The following is a 19,339-nucleotide window of genomic DNA, read 5'->3' as shown; positions in this document are numbered from 1 at the left end:
TTATCTCCATCAGTATTACTGTCAGGTTATATTACTGTCAGGTTATATTATCTCCATCAGTATTAATGTCAGGTTATATTATCTCCATCAGTATTAATGTCAGGTTATATTATCTCCATCAGTATTACTGTCAGGTTATATTATCTCCATCATCAGTATTACTGTCAGGTTATATTATCTCCATCAGTATTACTGTCAGGTTATATTATCTCCATCAGTATTACTGTCAGGTTATATTATCTCCATCAGTATTACTGTCAGGTTATATTATCTCCATCAGTATTACTGTCAGGTTATATTATCTCCATCAGTATTACTGTCAGGTTATATTATCTCCATCAGTATTACTGTCAGGTTATATTATCTCCATCAGTATTAATGTCAGGTTATATTATCTCCATCAGTATTACTGTCAGGTTATATTATCTCCATCATCAGTATTACTGTCAGGTTATATTATCTCCATCAGTATTAATGTCAGGTTATATAATCTCCATCAGTATTACTGTCAGGTTATATTATCTCCATCAATATTAATGTCAGGTTATATTATCTCATCAGTATTAATGTCAGGTTATATTATCTCCATCAGTATTACTGTCAGGTTATATTATCTCCATCAGTATTACTGTCAGGTTATATTATCTCCATCAGTATTACTGTCAGGTTATATTATCTCCATCAGTATTACTGTCAGGTTATATTATCTCCATCAGTATTACTGTCAGGTTATATTATCTCCATCAGTATTAATGTCAGGTTATATTATCTCCATCAGTATTACTGTCAGGTTATATTATCTCCATCAGTATTAATGTCAGGTTATATTATCTCCATCAGTATTACTGTCAGGTTATATTATCTCCATCAGTATTACTGTCAGGTTATATTATCTCCATCATCAGTATTACTGTCAGGTTATATTATCTCCATCAGTATTACTGTCAGGTTATATTATCTCCATCAGTATTAATGTCAGGTTATATTATCTCCATCAGTATTACTGTCAGGTTATATTATCTCATCAGTATTAATGTCAGGTTATATTATCTCCATCAGTATTACTGTCAGGTTATATTATCTCCATCAGTATTACTGTCAGGTTATATTATCTCCATCAGTATTACTGTCAGGTTATATTATCTCCATCAGTATTAATGTCAGGTTATATTATCTCCATCAGTATTACTGTCAGGTTATATTATCTCCATCAGGTTATATTATCTCCATCAGTATTAATGTCAGGTTATATTATCTCCATCAGTATTACTGTCAGGTTATATTATCTCCATCAGTATTACTGTCAGGTTATATTATCTCCATCAGTATTACTGTCAGGTTATATTATTCCATCAGTATTACTGTCAGGTTATATTATCTCCATCAGTATTAATGTCAGGTTATATTATCTCCATCAGTATTACTGTCAGGTTATATTATCTCCATCAGTTATATTATCTCCATCAGTATTACTGTCAGGTTATATTATCTCCATCAGTATTATTATGTCAGGTTATATTATCTCCATCAGTATTACTGTCAGGTTATATTATCTCCCATCAGTATTACTGTCAGGTTATATTATCTCCATCAGTATTACTGTCAGGTTATATTATCTCCATCAGTATTAATGTCAGGTTATATTATCTCCATCAGTATTAATGTCAGGTTATATTATCTCCATCAGTATTAATGTCAGGTTATATTATCTCCATCAGTATTAATGTCAGGTTATATTATCTCCATCAGTATTACTGTCAGGTTATATTATCTCCATCAGTATTACTGTCAGGTTATATTATCTCCATCAGTATTACTGTCAGGTTATATTATCTCCATCAGTATTACTGTCAGGTTATATTATCTCCATCAGTATTACTGTCAGGTTATATTATCTCCATCAGTATTACTGTCAGGTTATATTATCTCCATCAGTATTACTGTCAGGTTATATTATCTCCATCAGTATTACTGTCAGGTTATATTATCTCCATCAGTATTACTGTCAGGTTATATTATCTCCATCAGTATTACTGTCAGGTTATATTATCTCCATCAGTATTACTGTCAGGTTATATTATCTCCATCAGTATTAATGTCAGGTTATATTATCTCCATCAGTATTAATGTCAGGTTATATTATCTCATCAGTATTAATGTCAGGTTATATTATCTCCATCAGTATTAATGTCAGGTTATATTATCTCCATCAGTATTACTGTCAGGTTATATTATCTCCATCAGTATTACTGTCAGGTTATATTATCTCCATCAGTATTACTGTCAGGTTATATTATCTCCATCAGTATTACTGTCAGGTTATATTATCTCCATCAGTTATATTAATGTCAGGTTATATTATCTCCATCAGTATTAATGTCAGGTTATATTATCTCCATCAGTATTACTGTCAGGTTATATTATCTCCATCATCAGTATTACTGTCAGGTTATATTATCTCCATCAGTATTAATGTCAGGTTATATTATCTCCATCATCAGTATTAATGTCAGGTTATATTATCTCATCAGTATTACTGTCAGGTTATATTATCTCCATCAGTATTATTGTCAGGTTATATTATCTCCATCAGTATTACTGTCAGGTTATATTATCTCCATCAGTATTACTGTCAGGTTATATTATCTCATCAGTATTACTGTCAGGTTATATTATCTCCATCAGTATTACTGTCAGGTTATATTATCTCCATCAGTATTACTGTCAGGTTATATTATCTCCATCAGTATTACTGTCAGGTTATATTATCTCCATCAGTATTACTGTCAGGTTATATTATCTCCATCAGTATTAATGTCAGGTTATATTATCTCCATCAGTATTACTGTCAGGTTATATTATCTCCATCAGTATTACTGTCAGGTTATATTATCTCCATCAGTATTACTGTCAGGTTATATTATCTCATCAGTATTACTGTCAGGTTATATTATCTCCATCAGTATTACTGTCAGGTTATATTATCTCCATCAGTATTAATGTCAGGTTATATTATCTCCATCAGTATTACTGTCAGGTTATATTACCTCCATCAGTATTACTGTCAGGTTATATTATCTCCATCAGTATTACTGTCAGGTTATATTATCTCCATCAGTATTACTGTCAGGTTATATTATCTCCATCAGTATTACTGTCAGGTTATATTATCTCCATCAGTATTACTGTCAGGTTATATTATCTCCATCAGTATTACTGTCAGGTTATATTATCTCCATCAGTATTACTGTCAGGTTATATTATCTCCATCAGTATTACTGTCAGGTTATATTATCTCCATCAGTATTACTGTCAGGTTATATTATCTCCATCAGTATTACTGTCAGGTTATATTATCTCCATCAGTATTACTGTCAGGTTATATTATCTCCATCATCAGTATTACTGTCAGGTTATATTATCTCCATCAGTATTACTGTCAGGTTATATTATCTCCATCAGTATTACTGTCAGGTTATATTATCTCCATCATCAGTATTACTGTCAGGTTATATTATCTCCATCAGTATTACTGTCAGGTTATATTATCTCCATCAGTATTACTGTCAGGTTATATTATCTCCATCATCAGTATTACTGTCAGGTTATATTATCTCCATCATCAGTATTACTGTCAGGTTATATTATCTCCATCAGTATTACTGTCAGGTTATATTATCTCCATCAGTATTACTGTCAGGTTATATTATCTCCATCATCAGTATTACTGTCAGGTTATATTATCTCCATCATCAGTATTACTGTCAGGTTATATTATCTCCATCATCAGTATTACTGTCAGGTTATATTATCTCCATCAGTATTACTGTCAGGTTATATTATCTCCATTAGTATTACTGTCAGGTTATATTATCTCATCATCAGTATTACTGTCAGGTTATATTATCTCTTCATTGGTAACTAACTACCAGTTGCTCCCAATACTCCAGACCAGTACCCCCCCCCCTCTCGTCCTCCCCAAACACACCTCCTTTTAAGTCTTTCTTCAGCAGCTGGTAGTGAGTGGTCTTTCCTTTGTTTACAGTGCTTACCGCTAACCTAACCACGGGATCAGACTGAACAGAACCGGTTCCGTTTCCGCATTTTATGAACTGTAAGCAATTTTAAACACTTTAAAAAAGAAAAAGAAAACTAGATAGCTAGCTAGTTACATAGCCACGGTAAACTTCTCCATATGGTTGGAAGTTTTTCACAATATGTCTTAAGAAATGCATTGGCCAGGTGGTGGATTGAGGATATTGAACAGAGAAAAACAAAACGTTTCAGTTAACAATTATAGCTATTATATTTAGTTAGTTAGCTATATATATATATATATATATATATATATATTACTAGATGTGAACAATAAGAAACATAGATTAGCAGAATTAGCCATCTGTGGCTAGCTAATAAACTAGGCTGAACCGGTAGCTAACCATGACAACTGCAGCGACACCGGTACACTTTTAGCCAGCTGTTGTTCTTAATCGCTTTTTGAAAACAATATATAGCTTTTCTTCCTCTGTATCGTCTGCAAACACATTCCGATGAATGCCACGGGTCTTGTGTATTTTTTTTTACTATAATAATTGTGTGTGAAAGATTTAACTTTTGCGGGGTGAATGTCATTTTCTTAACATTTTGTTCGGCCACCTGTACTTTACTTTTGTTGCTAGTCGATTCTCAATCAAACTTTAATTATTCTAGACAGTTTTTTTTGTTGTTTTTATACATTTCAGCGAACTGTTTCTGACTATGATTGACAGCCATGTAAACCAATGACAGGACAGAGAAGTTTCGTGTACACTATCGTTGGCATGGTGACTCGCTGATATTACACGATTCTAGGAAAACGGAGGCGGGACAGTAGTTAAGCACGGGTGGATGCACATTCTAGGTTGTATATATGGATTTTTTTTTGGACCAGCAATTTACGGACAATAATTAAAGTTTGTAAACTATCTTTATATTCATTATAAACACAAAGACTGAAGACTAAATGACGACAGTGCAGTACTATTGATACAATTAACAACTTGTCATTTTTTTCGTTATCGTCTTAGTTTGTTAGATAGGCTTGCTATGGCTACCTAGCTAGCTACTTGTAGCCAGCTAACGTTAACTCAGTTAGCTCTCTATTCTCGTCCTCTCATGCAAAACAAGCTGCTAAGCTTCGCTAGTTCTCTCTTTGACTAAGTTTAGCTCACTTGTAGGTTTATCTGCAGTTAGCAAACATAGTTAGAGGGTGAGGAGAGGAGGCTCTCTTGTTGCCACGCAACTGTATGACCCACTGTCTTCAACACCTGTTGGAAAGGTGAGTCGTGAATTACCGCCCTCGGTTTTGAAATCATCCTTCCCATTGGACAATGCAATGCTTCTAACCCCACCCACGGGCAGGTGTGGTTTTGTGTCAGTGGTTGAGGTACATTCGTTCACCAAGGAGTGTTGGTGGAACTCAGTATTCCTTCCTTGGCATTCTACATGGCATTGCGTTTAAAAAATTGACTTTGGTGTTTATTTATCTCATAGTTCGTTTTCCTTTTATATGACTTCTTGATGGAGTGTATATTTGGGAACTTTCTCTTCTGTCCTGCATGGCTATAAGACAGTGCTTCCTAAACGTCTCGTTGTGTACCCCCAACTGTTCAACTTATTTGATGTATTCCAGTGTTATTCTACTGGTCAACTAAGCACCAAGACCTTCATTGGTAGCCTAGTGGTTAGAGTGTTGGACTAGTAACCGGAAGGTTGCAAGTTCAAACCCCCGAGCTGACAAGGTACAAATCTGTTGTTCTGCCCCTGAACAGGCAGTTAACCAACTGTTCCTAGGCTGTCATTGAAAATAAGAATAAAAAAAAAAACAGCTGGGGGTACTCAAGGAGAGGTTTGGGAAACACTGCTACCAACCCCAATGGTACTGTGCTGACTCAGATGTGTTCCTTTCAGACATGCGACTTTGTTATTATATTATATAATATATTATCCTGTTGTCTGTGTGTTGTATTGGCTACCATCACTCACAATGAGTCCTTGGTGCTGTTTGTCCCTCCTGTCTCTCTGTAGGTGACCCCTGTGACAAGTCACATCATCCACAGAGAGTGGCACCAGCATGGCAGGGCTGGCGTTAGAGTGGAGGGGCTGACGTCATGCTCTCACCCTGCTGACACATTTTTTAGAAAGCCCTCAACACTAGAACGAGAGAGGGAGGAAAAGCCTTAGAGGAAGAGAGGAGAGAGATTAAGCCTCATCAAAAGAAACGAACAGTTCTCTTTCACAATGCATCTCATTGACTTACCATGCCAGTAAAGCTCATTGAATGGAATTGAGAAACTCACATGAGTCTTTTCAACCTCTCTCATCTTCCCTGGTTGTTGTTCTAGGCCCAAATTACAATATGTTCTCAGTCAACATACCTGGAAGCATAATGGTTGGATAAATAACATCAGTTAACTTACCTGGTAACATAAGGGTTGGATAAATAACATCAGTCAACTTACCTGGTAACATAAGGGTTGGATAAATAACATCAGTTAACTTACCTGGTAACATAAGGGTTGGATAAATAACATCAGTCAACTTACCTGGTAACATAAGGGTTGGATAAATAACATCAGTTAACTTACCTGGTAACTAAGGGTTGGATAAATAACATCAGTTAACTTACCTGGTAACATAAGGGTTGGATAAATAACTTCAGTCAACTTACCTGGTAACATAAGGGTTGGATAAATAACTTCAGTCAACTTACCTGGTAACATAAGGGTTGGATAAATAACTTCAGTCAACTTACCTGGTAACATAAGGGTTGGATAAATAACATCAGTTAACTTACCTGGTAACATAAGGGTTGGATAAATAACATTGAATAACAGAACAAAACAATGTTCAGACAGACGGACACCTCGTCCAAGAGACGTCATGGAGGACATGGGGGTCTCACAGCCTTACCCTCGCCTCCTCACCCCCACCAGGGTGGGTGTATCCGGGGGGTGGAGGTGGCCCGCGGGAGGGCAGGGTATGGGTTCACCCTCTCTGGCCAGGGCCCCTGTGTCCTCAACTGCATTCTGAAAGGAAGTCCGGCGGACTACGTGGGTCTCCGCTCCGGTGACCACATCCTGTCCGTGAACGACATAAACGTCTCCAAGGCTTCGCACGAGGACGTCGTCAAGCTGATTGGCCGATGCACGGGGGTTCTGCTGTTGGTCGTCGCCGAGGGAGACCGGGGTGGCCGTCGTCACGGACACGGCGGTACCAACCGCAACCGTCGCCACGGGAACAATTCAGGAAGTCCAGCCGGAGGAGCGGCAGCCGCCGCGGACTCGTGCTCCAGCGACGAGGAGTTGTGTGGTTTCCATAACAGCAGCAGCGGAGGAGGAAACAACAAAAACGTGAAGCCTGGTTCCCGTGGTAACAGCGCCAGCGGAGGAGGAGGAGGAGGGGGTGGTGGCTGGTTCAAGCCCAAGCTGGACTCTAAGACCCTGGGTATTAACAGGGCAGAGAGGGTGGTGGCGGAGATGCAGTCTGGAGGAATATTCAACATGATCTTTGACAACTCTTCACACTCCTCCAGCAGCTCAGAGAAAGGTAGACATCAACCTGTTTTAATATAGCATGATTTAAAAAAAAAATATATACTGTATGACATCACATTTTTGGGCTGGTTTCCCCAGACTTAGTTTGATGGAGATTCTCAATTGAAAATGCTTTTTAGTCCAGGACTAACTAGGCTTAATCTGTGTCTGGTAAACCGGCCCTTTATGTGTGTTTCTGCATAATGTACCACCATGCTCAAATAAACTGAACCTAAACCTTACCTTGACCCTAAACCTAATCCTAAAGACAGGGTCATCGCTCCTCCTCCTCCTCCTCCCCGTGCCTCCTCTTCCTCGTCTGCGTCGGCCAAGCCTGCGAGGCCCCTGTCAGAGCCAGAGTTCCCCCCGTACCATAAGGGCCGTTCCCATAGCAACCCCAACCTGCTCTCTGAGGAGGAGATGGACAGGGTTCTAATGGCCGACGACTCAGTGTTCCTGGACGGGTTCCATCTGCAGGAGGCAGAGATCCAGGTGTGTGTGTGTGTGTGTCCCAAAAGGAACTATGTTCCCTGTATAGTGCATTACTGTTGACCAGAGCCCCACACAACTACATTATCAGCTAGGTATGATACCCACACAACTACATTATCAGCTAGGTATGATACCCACACAGCTACATTATCAGCTAGTTTTGATACCCACACAGCTACATTATCAGCTAGGTATGATACCCACACAGCTACATTATCAGCTAGGTATGATACCCACACAGCTACATTATCAGCTAGGTTTGATACCCAACACAGCTAACATTATCAGCTAGGTATGACACAGCTACCCATTATCACAGTATGATACCCACACAACATTATCAGCTAGGTATGATACCCACACAGCTACATTATCAGCTAGGTATGATACCCACACAGCTACATTATCAGCTAGGTTTGATACCCACACAGCTACATTATCAGCTAGGTATGATACCCACACAGCTACATTATCAGCTAGGTATGATACCCACACAGCTACATTATCAGCTAGGTTTGATACCCACACAACTAAATTATCAGCTAGGTTTAATAACCACACAGCTACATTATCAGCTAGGTATGATACCCACACAGCTACATTATCAGCTAGGTATGATACCCACACAGCTACATTATCAGCTAGGTATGATACCCACACAGCTACATTATCAGCTAGGTATGATACCCACACAGCTACATTGAATCAGCTAGGTTTACCCACACAGCTACATTATCAGGGTTGGTTGGTTTACCCTACACAGCTCAGCTTGGTTTATTGATACCCACACATCATTGAATTGGCTAGGTATGATACCCACACAGCTACATTATCAGCTAGGTATGATACAATGGTTGGTGGGTTGGTTGGTACATTATCAGCTAGGTTTGATACCCACACAGTGGGTTACATTATCAGCTAGGTTTGATACCCACACAGCTACATTATCAGCTAGGTTATGTTTATTCAGCTACATTATCAGCTAGGTTTGATTTTACACATTGAAGCTAGGTTGGTTAGTTTCAGTGAATATTTTTACAATATATTTTGTTTCTCCTCCTTCCAGGTGTTTATTGAATGGTTGGAGGTGGAAGGGGAGGACTTCTCCCTGGAGCCCAGCGAGGGGATCCTGAACGTGGGTATGATGGTAGGGTACCTGGGCTCCATAGAGCTGGCCTCTAGTTTAGGAGCTAGTCTGGAGAGTGACAGTCTGCAGGCCATCAGAGGAAGCATGAGACGACTCAGGGCTGAACAGAAGATACACTCCCTGGTCCTCATGAAGGTACAGGGCGCTTTGGATTGATTGAATGGTTGGTGGGTTGGTTGGTTTATTGAATGGTTGGTGGGTTGGTTGGTTTATTGAATGGTTGGTGGGTTAGTTGGTTTATTGAATGGTTGGTTGGTTAGTTGGTTTATTGAATGGTTGGTGGGGTTTGGTTGGTTTTATTGAATGGTTGGTTGGGTTGGTTGGTTCATTGATTGAATGGTTGGTTGATTGAATGGTTGTTGGTTGGTTGGTTCATTGATTGAATGGTTGGTTGATTGGTTAGTTGGTTGGTTGGTTTGGGTTGGTTCATTGATTGAATGGTTGGTTGGTTGGTTTGGTTGTTGGTTCATTGATTGAATGTTCATTGATTGAATGGTTGGTTGGTTGGTTTGGGTTGGTTCATTGATTGAATGGTTGGTTGGTTTGGGTTGGTTCATTGATTGAATGGTTGGTTGGTTTGGGTTGGTTCATTGATTGAATGGTTGGTTGGTTTGGGTTGGTTCATTGATTGAATGGTTGGTTGGTTTGGGTTGGTTCATTGATTGAATGGCTGGTTGGTTTGGGTTGGTTCATTGAGATGTTTATATGTCATATCACTAAATTGTGCTCTAACCTGTGGGTGGGTCCTTGGGTCGTTGTTGCAAAAACAGACATTCTCTGTTTCCTTCGGGAAAGAAGGACAATAAAGTCCTTCTTCTTGGAATAGAGGACGGTGTGTTTCTAAAACAGAAGGGATTGTATCGTTTGTTATATGATGTTCTTCCCAGGTGATGCACGATTGTGTGCGGCTGTGCAGTGACAGGAGACAGGTCCTTGCTACCTACCCTGCCGAAAAGCTAGCCTTCAGCGCCTGTTGCCCCGACGACCGACGCTTCTTCGGACTGGTCACCATGCAGGCCACCCATGACGACGACGGTCACTATGGCAATGGTAACCGGGAGGAAGAGGGCGGGCTGAGGACTTCCTGTCACGTGTTCATAGTCGACCCGGAACTCTGTCATCACCAGGTAGGGTTGGACAAAAGGTCAAAGAAGAAGAAAAATAAACAAACTGTTTATTTGACCTCTGACCCCCAGCTAATAATAACATCCATATTAAAAACGGACCGATTTTAACATTTACAAACTAGAAGTTATTTAAAATATTTTTTTGGGGGGGGTGGTGTCCTAGAGTCCTGGGCCCAGTTTCCCAAAAGCATCTTAAGGCTAAGTTTGTCGTTAGAACGTTCGTAGGAGCTTCGTTATTAAATCTCCCGAGATGTTTCCCTAAAGCGTCTTAAGGCTAAGTTCGTCATTAGAACGTTCGTAGGGGAGCTTCGTTATTAAATCTCCCGAGATGTTTCCCAAACCCACCGTTATTAACGTTGCACCTGAAAACAGTCGTAATCTAACGCCTGGCCTCAGACCACTCGTGGAACAGCTGAGTGAGTAGCTAGAGCCTTTTTTTTCCCACCTTCATTTAGTAACACAGAAGACCTCCACTAAACATAAAAACACATAGTTTATCAGTCTCTGCATGACCACTGATAAGTTCAGAACGAAATTGACAAAAAAATACAAAAAGTTGCCAATTCCTTTCCAATTGATACAAACAAACGACGTATAAAGATATGCTTCAAATGAAAACTCAGATGACTGTATTAAAATATAAACACACTTTGTGCAAAAAAGGGTCAACGCAGATAGTCCATGTAGTTATTGGGTTAACTATTTAACTAACTCTTTAGTGGTCTCAGGCCTTTGGGAAGCTGTTCGGTGTCCTGTTGGTTCCAGACTTGGTGCATCGGTTCTGCTTGCCGTGCGGTAGCAAAGAGAACAGTTTATGACTTGGGCAGCTGGAGTCTTTGACAATGTTTAGGGTTCCTTTCCTCTGACACCGCCTGGTATAGAGGTCCTGGATGGCCGGGAGCTCGGCTCCATTGATTTTCTGGATCTTAAGCATCACCATCTGTAGCGCCTTGCGGTCGGCTATAGGACTATTATAGTCATATTGAAATACATTTCACCTTCAATCAATTGACTTCTATTTTGCTACTTGTAGGCTACTGTCTGTAATTTGTCTCAATATATTTCATGATGTGTAGCCTAACATGTGTGCAATGATGTGCCAAATCTGTGATTTAATGCCTTTTTATTGGGTAAGCATTAGAATGAGACACCTCAATATTTACAGACGTTGGTGGTAATATTTGTTTATATATTTTTTTATTTCACCTTTATTTAACCAGGTAGGACTAGTTGAGAACACCTTTATTTAACCAGGTAGGCTAGTTGAGAACACCTTTATTTAACCAGGTAGGCTAGTTGAGAACACCTTTATTTAACCAGGTAGGCTAGTTGAGAACACCTTTATTTAACCAGGTAGGCTAGTTGAGAACACCTTTATTTAACCAGGTAGGCTAGTTGAGAACACCTTTATTTAACCAGGTAGGCTAGTTGAGAACACCTTTATTTAACCAGGTAGGCTAGTTGAGAACACCTTTATTTAACCAGGTAGGCTAGTTGAGAACACCTTTATTTAACCAGGTAGGCTAGTTGAGAACACCTTTATTTAACCAGGTAGGCTAGTTGAGAACACCTTTATTTAACCAGGTAGGCTAGTTGAGAACACCTTTATTTAACCAGGTAGGCTAGTTGAGAACACCTTTATTTAACCAGGTAGGCTAGTTGAGAACACCTTTATTTAACCAGGTAGGCTAGTTGAGAACACCTTTATTTAACCAGGTAGGCTAGTTGAGAACACCTTTATTTAACCAGGTAGGCTAGTTGAGAACACCTTTATTTAACCAGGTAGGCTAGTTGAGAACACCTTTATTTAACCAGGTAGGCTAGTTGAGAACACCTTTATTTAACCAGGTAGGCTAGTTGAGAACACCTTTATTTAACCAGGTAGGCTAGTTGAGAACACCTTTATTTAACCAGGTAGGCTAGTTGAGAACACCTTTATTTAACCAGGTAGGCTAGTTGAGAACACCTTTATTTAACCAGGTAGGACTAGTTGAGAACACCTTTATTTAACCAGGTAGGCTAGTTGTGAACAGATTTAACACAGGTAGGACTAGTTGAGAAACCTTTATTTAACCAGGTAGGCTAGTTGAGAACACCTTTATTTAACCAGGTAGGCTAGTTGAGAAATAATTTAACCAGTTAGGTAGTTGAGAACACCTTTATTTAACCAGGTAGGCTAGTTGAGAACACCTTTATTTAACCAGGTAGGATAGTTGAGAACACCTTTATTTAACCAGGTAGGATAGTTGAGAACACCTTTATTTAACCAGGTAGGCTAGTTGAGAACACCTTTATTTAACCAGGTAGGCTACTGGTTGGAACATTTATTTAACCAGTAGATAGTTGAGAACACCTTTATTTAACCAGGTAGATAAAGAACACCTTTGGAACCAGGTAGGCTAGTTGAGAACACCTTTAGATAACCAGGTAGGCTGGTTGGAACACCTTTATTTAACCAGGTAGATAAGTTGAGAACACCTTTATTTAACCAGGTAGGCTAGTTGAGAACACCTTTATTTAACCAGGTAGGCAGTTGGAACACCTTTATTTAACCAGGTAGGCTAGTTGAGAACACCTTTATTTAACCAGGTAATGTTCCCAGTTGAGAACACCTTTATTTAACCAGGTAGGCTAGTTGAGAACACCTTTATTTAACCAGGTAGGATAGTTGAGAACACCTTTATTTAACCAGGTAGGCTAGTTGAGAACACCTTTATTTAACCAGGTAGGCTAGTTGAGAACACCTTTATTTAACCAGGTAGGCTAGTTGAGAACAAGTTCTCATTTGCAACCACCTGGCCAAGATAAGAGCTTAGCAGTGTGAACAGACAACACAGAGTTACACATGGAGTAAACAATTAACATGTCAATTCTAAGAGCTGATCCGTAGATAAAGTATTCTGAAATGTTATAATGTTAAGGTAAGATTTAAATGGAGAAAACTTCCCCAGTAGATAACAAATGGTCTTACTGGTCCTGGAATGTTCCCAGTAGATAAAGAGGACTTACTGGTCCTGGAATGTTCCCAGTAGATAAAGAGAACTTAATGGTTCTGGAATGTTACCAGTAGATAAAGAGGTCTTACTGGTTCTGGAATGTTCCCAGTAGATAAAGAGGACATACTGGTTCTGGAATGTTCCCAGTAGATAAAGAGGTCTTACTGGTTCTGGAATGTTCCCAGTAGATAAAGAGGACTTACTGGAATGTTCCCAGTAGATAAAGAGGACTTACTGGTTCTGGAATGTTCCCAGTAGATAAAGAGGACTTACTGGTTCTGGAATGTTCCCAGTAGATAAAGAGGACTTACTAGTTCTGGAATGTTCCCAGTAGATAAAGAGGACTTACTGGTCCTGGAATGTTCCCAGTAGATAAAGAGAACTTACTGGTTCTGGAATGTTCCCAGTAGATAAAGAGGTCTTACTGGTTCTGGAATGTTCCCAGTAGATAAAGAGGACATACTGGTTCTGGAATGTTCCCAGTAGATAAAGAGGTCTTACTGGTTCTGGAATGTTCCCAGTAGATAAAGAGGACTTACTGGAATGTTCCCAGTAGATAAAGAGGACTTACTGGTTCAGGAATGTTCCCAGTAGATAAAGAGAACTTACTGGTTCTGGAATGTTCCCAGTAGATAAAGAGGACTTACTGGTTCTGGAATGTTCCCAGTAGATAAAGAGGACTTACTAGTTCTGGAATGTTCCCAGTAGTTAAAGAGGACTTACTGGTTCTGGAATGTTCCCAGTAGATAGAGAGGACTTACTGGTTCTGGAATGATCCCAGTAGATAAAGAGGACTTACTGGTTCTGGAATGTTCCCAGTAGATAAAGATGACTTACTGGTTCTGGAATGTTCCCAGTAGATAAAGAGGTCTTACTGGTTCTGGAATGTTCCCAGTAGATAAAGAGGACATACTGGTTCTGGAATGTTCCCAGTAGATAAAGAGGACTTACTGGTTCTGGAATGTTCCCAGTAGATAGAGAGGACTTACTGGTTCTGGAATGATCCCAGTAGATAAAGAGGACTTACTGGTTCTGGAATGTTCCCAGTAGATAAAGATGACTTACTGGTTCTGGAATGTTCCCAGTAGATAAAGATAACTTACTGGTTCTGGAATGTTCCCAGTAGATAAAGAGAACTTACTGGTTCTGGGATGTTCCCAGTAGATAAAGAGGACTTACTGGTTCTGGAATGTTCCCAGTAGATAAAGAGAACTTACTGGTTCTGGAATGTTCCCAGTAGATAAAGAGGACTTACTGGTTCTGGAATGTTCCCAGTAGATAAAGAGGACTTACTGGTTCTGGAATGTTCCCAGTAGATAAAGAGAACTTACTGGTTCTGGAATGTTCCCAGTAGATAAAGAGAACTTACTGGTTCTGGAATGTTCCCAGTAGATAAAGAGGACTTACTGGTTCTGGAATGTTCCCAGTAGATAAAGAGGACTTACTGGTTCTGGAATGTTCCCAGTAGATAAAGAGAACTTACTGGTTCTGGAATGTTCCCAGTAGATAAAGAGAACTTACTGGTTCTGGAATGTTCCCAGTAGATAAAGAGAACTTACTGGTTCTGGAATGTTCCCAGTAGATAAAGAGAACTTACTGGTTCTGGAATGTTCCCAGTAGATAAAGAGGTCTTACTGGTTCTGGAATGTTCCCAGTAGATAAAGAGGACTTACTGGTTCTGGAATGTTCCCAGTAGATAAAGAGGACTTACTGGTTCTGGAATGTTCCCAGTAGATAAAGAGGACTTACTAGTTCTGGAATGTTCCCAGTAGATAAAGAGGACTTACTGGTTCAGGAATGTTCCCAGTAGATAAAAGAGGACTTACTGGTTCTGGAATGTTCCCAGTAGATAAAGAGGACTTACTGGTTCTGGAATGTTCCCAGTAGATAAAGAGGACTTACTGGTTCTGGAATGTTCCCAGTAGATAAAGAGGACTTACTGGTTCTGGAATGTTCCCAGTAGATAAAGAGGACTTACTGGTTCTGGAATGTTCCCAGTAGATAAAGAGGACTTACTGGTTCTGGAATGTTCCCAGTAGATAAAAGATGACTTACTGGTTCTGGAATGTTCCCAGTAGATAAAGATAACTTACTGGTTCTGGAATGTTCCCAGTAGATAAAGAGAACTTACTGGTTCTGGAATGTTCCCAGTAGATAAAGAGGACTTACTGGTTCTGGAATGTTCCCAGTAGATAAAGAGAACTTACTGGTTCTGGAATGTTCCCAGTAGATAAAGAGGACTTACTGGTTCTGGAATGTTCCCAGTAGATAAAGAGAACTTACTGGTTCTGGAATGTTCCCAGTAGATAAAGAGAACTTACTGGTTCTGGAATGTTCCCAGTAGATAAAGAGAACTTACTGGTTCTGGAATGTTCCCAGTAGATAAAGAGAACTTACTGGTTCTGGAATGTTCCCAGTAGATAAAGAACTTACTGGTTCTGGAATGTTCCCAGTAGATAAAGAGAACTTACTGGTTCTGGAATGTTCCCAGTAGATAAAGAGAACTTACTGGTTCTGGAATGTTCCCAGTAGATAAAGAGGACTTACTGGTTCTGGAATGTTCCCAGTAGATAAAGAGGACTTACTGGTTCTGGAATGTTCCCAGTAGATAAAGAGAACTTACTGGTTCTGGAATGTTCCCAGTAGATAAAGAGAACTTACTGGTTCTGGAATGTTCCCAGTAGATAAAGAGAACTTACTGGTTCTGGAATGTTCCCAGTAGATAAAGAGAACTTACTGGTTCTGGAATGTTCCCAGTGGATAAAGAGAACTTACTGGTTCTGGAATGTTCCCAGTAGATAAAGAGAACTTACTGGTTCTGGAATGTTCCCAGTAGATAAAGAGAACTTACTGGTTCTGGAATGTTCCCAGTGGATAAAGAGAACTTACTGGTTTAAATTCTTCAACAACAAATAGGGGGAAGAAAAACATTCTAAATGGGATTCAGGAGTTGATTTATTTTGATAACGACTCAGACTGTAAACTGAATATTAATGTCAACCGTAATTCACTACTATAGATAAAACCTACCATAAATATGCTAAAATACCATATTTTCAGAGGGGTTGGAATAACCAGTTGTAAATCTGTGTCCATTGGACAGTAAAGTAACCTCCTCCTTCCTCTAGGTCCATGTGGGTGTGGCCAGGAGGTTTGGGTTTGGAGTGTACCCTGATCCTGATACTGGAGGGTGTCTGGAGTTCCCCCCTACCTCCCAGCCTCTGCTCCAGTTTGTGTCTGTTCTCTACCGGGACATGGGGGAGAGCATCGAGGGGGTCCGGGCGCGGGCGTTCGTTGATCGGAATGACCCACAGCAGGTAGCGTTGTTTAGTTCTGTTTATCATCTGTTGTTCTTGGACCTTCAATCCACATGGATGTTGTTTTTCTTTTACTGTCTTGTTTAGTTTAGTAGAGCTTTGTTTGACAGAACTGTCATGTTCAAATGCCCACACTGGAGTGCCAGGTGGGCCAGTTTTATTTTGGGACTCTGCTATTGGTTTATTAATGCCAGACAAGCTCAACAAGGCATAGAGAAATGATTAGAAATATGTTTCAAGTATTTGAAATCCAGGTCTAAATGTTATTTATTCATCACTTTTCAATTATTATTATTGTTGTTGTTGTTATAATTGTTAATGTTATTGTTATTATTGTATTGGTTATTATTGTATTGGTTATTGTTGTATTGGTTATTACTGTATTGGTTATTACTGTATTGGTTATTATTGTATTGGTTATTATTGTATTGGTTATTGTTGTATTGGTTATTACTGTATTGGTTATTACTGTATTGGTTATTATTGTAGGTTGTTATTATTTATTGTTATTGTTGTATTGGTTATTTGTATTGTTATTACTGTTATTGGTTATTGTTGTATTTGTTATTGTTGTAGCTTTGTTTATTACTGTATTGTTATGTATTGGTTATTGTTGTTATTATTACTTATTGGTTATTCTTATTGGTTTATTACTGTACAAGTTATTATTGTTGTTATTATTATTGTTATTGTTATTATTATTATTATTATTATTGTTATTATTGTTGTTGTTATTATTACTTTTGTTATTATTATTATTGTTATTATTGTTGTTGTTATTATTATTGTTTATTATTATTATTATTGTTATTATTGTTATTATTATTATTGTTATTATTATTATTTATTGTTATTATTTGTTATTATTATTGGTTATTATTATTATTGTTATTATTATTATTGTTATTATTGTTGTTATTATTATTATTATTGTTATTATTGTTGTTGTTGTTATTATTGTTATTATTATTGTTATTTATTATTATTATTGTTGTTGTTATTATTATTGTTATTATTGTTGTTATTGTTATTATTGTTATTATTTATTGTATTGTTATTATTGTTGTTATTATTATTATTGTTATTATTATTGTTGTATTATTATTATTATTATTGTTATTGTTGTTGTTATTATTATTATTGTTATTATTATATTGGTTATTATTATTATTATTGTTGTTATTATTATTATTATTGTTATTGTTATTATTGTTGTTGTTATTATTATTATTATTATTATTATTATTATTGTTATTATTATTATTATTATTATTATTATTATTGTTATTATTATTATTATTGTTATTATTGTTGTTGTTATTATTATTATTGTTATTATTATTGTTGTTATTATTATTATTATTATTATTATTGTTATTATTATTATTGTTGTTATTATTATTATTGTTATTATTATTGTTGTTATTATTATTATTGTTATTATTGTTGTTGTTATTATTATTGTTATTATTATTGTTGTTATTATTATTATTATTATTATTGTTATTATTGTTGTTGTTATTATTATTATTATTGTTATTATTATTATTATTATTATTATTATTGTTATTATTATTATTATTATTATTATTGTTGTTATTATTATTATTATTATTGTTATTATTATTGTTATTATTGTTGTTATTATTATTGTTATTATTATTATTATTGTTGTTATTATTATTGTTATTATTATTATTATTATTATTATTATTATTATTATTATTATTATTATTGTTATTATTATTATTATTATTATTATTATTATTATTATTATTATTGTTATTATTATTATTATTATTATTGTTATTATTGTTGTTGTTATTATTATTAATGTTATTATTGTTATTAACAGAACCACAGCACCAGTAGCAACAGCGACAGCGGCATCGGTAACTTCCTGCCAGATGAAAAGAGTAACCGTGTCTTATTGGTTGACCTGGGAGGCCATAATCACAACCCCGGTCCACGCCACTGGGACAGCCCTCCTCCTCCCTCGGCTCCGGGCTGGAACCAAGTCCCTCCCGGTGTCGTCCCTGGCCCCCTCTCTCCCCTCCTCCTCCCCCTCACCTCAACAACAGCTACCCCCCGCCTCTCCCCCCTGCCATCCCCCCTCGAGGGGCCCACTCCTCCCAGCCTTCACTCCACCACTACCCACCAGGGAAGAGGGGAGGATCTGGAGGAGGAGCGGAGCAGAGCCTGGCCCAGCCCCAACACCATCAGTCTCAACGCTGGTTACCAGTCCATGTCCTGAGAGACTGGAGACAACCAGGCCAGGCAGGACAAACGCAGGGACAAGGAGGGCTGTGTAGTGATCAGGAGTCCTATGCTGAGTCAACAGATGGCTGGTCATCAACGAACTGTAGCACCCTCCCTCCACCCATGAATAAGATACCCGCGGATCGCTACAGGGCTCCACTACCAGCCGGGGACCTGCCCCTGCCTCCACAGCCTCCCGGGCTGGCCACGCAGAAGGATGAGTGGGCTAAGAAGCTGTTTGGGCCCGCGGCTGGAGAGAAAGGACTCAGAGAGCCCAAGCAGAATGGAAAGAGACGTGGGAATGGGAAAGATGGGGAGAAGAAGGTAAGAGAGTCATACAGTATGTCATGGTGGTGTGTGTGTGTGTGTGTAGAAGTCATACAGTATGTCATGGTGGTGTGTGTGTGAGTGTGTGTGTAGAAGTCAT

The 19,339-nt window shown here is 38.3% G+C and overlaps 1 protein-coding gene across 1 annotated transcript in view; it reads left to right on the top strand.

Annotated features, from left to right (window-relative positions):
• Nucleotides 1-4,014: 4,014 nt before the first annotated feature.
• Nucleotides 4,015-19,339, top strand: part of LOC115126412 (regulator of G-protein signaling 12-like) — a 57,319-nt gene continuing 41,994 nt past the window's right edge. Inside the window, exons 1-8 of the mRNA XM_065004505.1 lie at nt 4,015-4,114; nt 6,067-7,587; nt 7,843-8,066; nt 9,133-9,348; nt 10,101-10,340; nt 16,465-16,653; nt 18,509-18,569; nt 18,611-19,236. Of these exons, the coding sequence (XP_064860577.1) occupies nt 6,885-7,587; nt 7,843-8,066; nt 9,133-9,348; nt 10,101-10,340; nt 16,465-16,653; nt 18,509-18,569; nt 18,611-19,236 (2,259 nt within the window). The 5' untranslated portion in view covers nt 4,015-4,114; nt 6,067-6,884. The remainder of the gene's footprint in view (nt 4,115-6,066; nt 7,588-7,842; nt 8,067-9,132; nt 9,349-10,100; nt 10,341-16,464; nt 16,654-18,508; nt 18,570-18,610; nt 19,237-19,339) is intronic.

This window comes from Oncorhynchus nerka, linkage group LG18 (assembly GCF_034236695.1).
Source record: "Oncorhynchus nerka isolate Pitt River linkage group LG18, Oner_Uvic_2.0, whole genome shotgun sequence".
Lineage (NCBI taxonomy): Eukaryota > Metazoa > Chordata > Actinopteri > Salmoniformes > Salmonidae > Oncorhynchus > Oncorhynchus nerka.
This window is presented reverse-complemented; position numbering and strand designations above follow the sequence as displayed.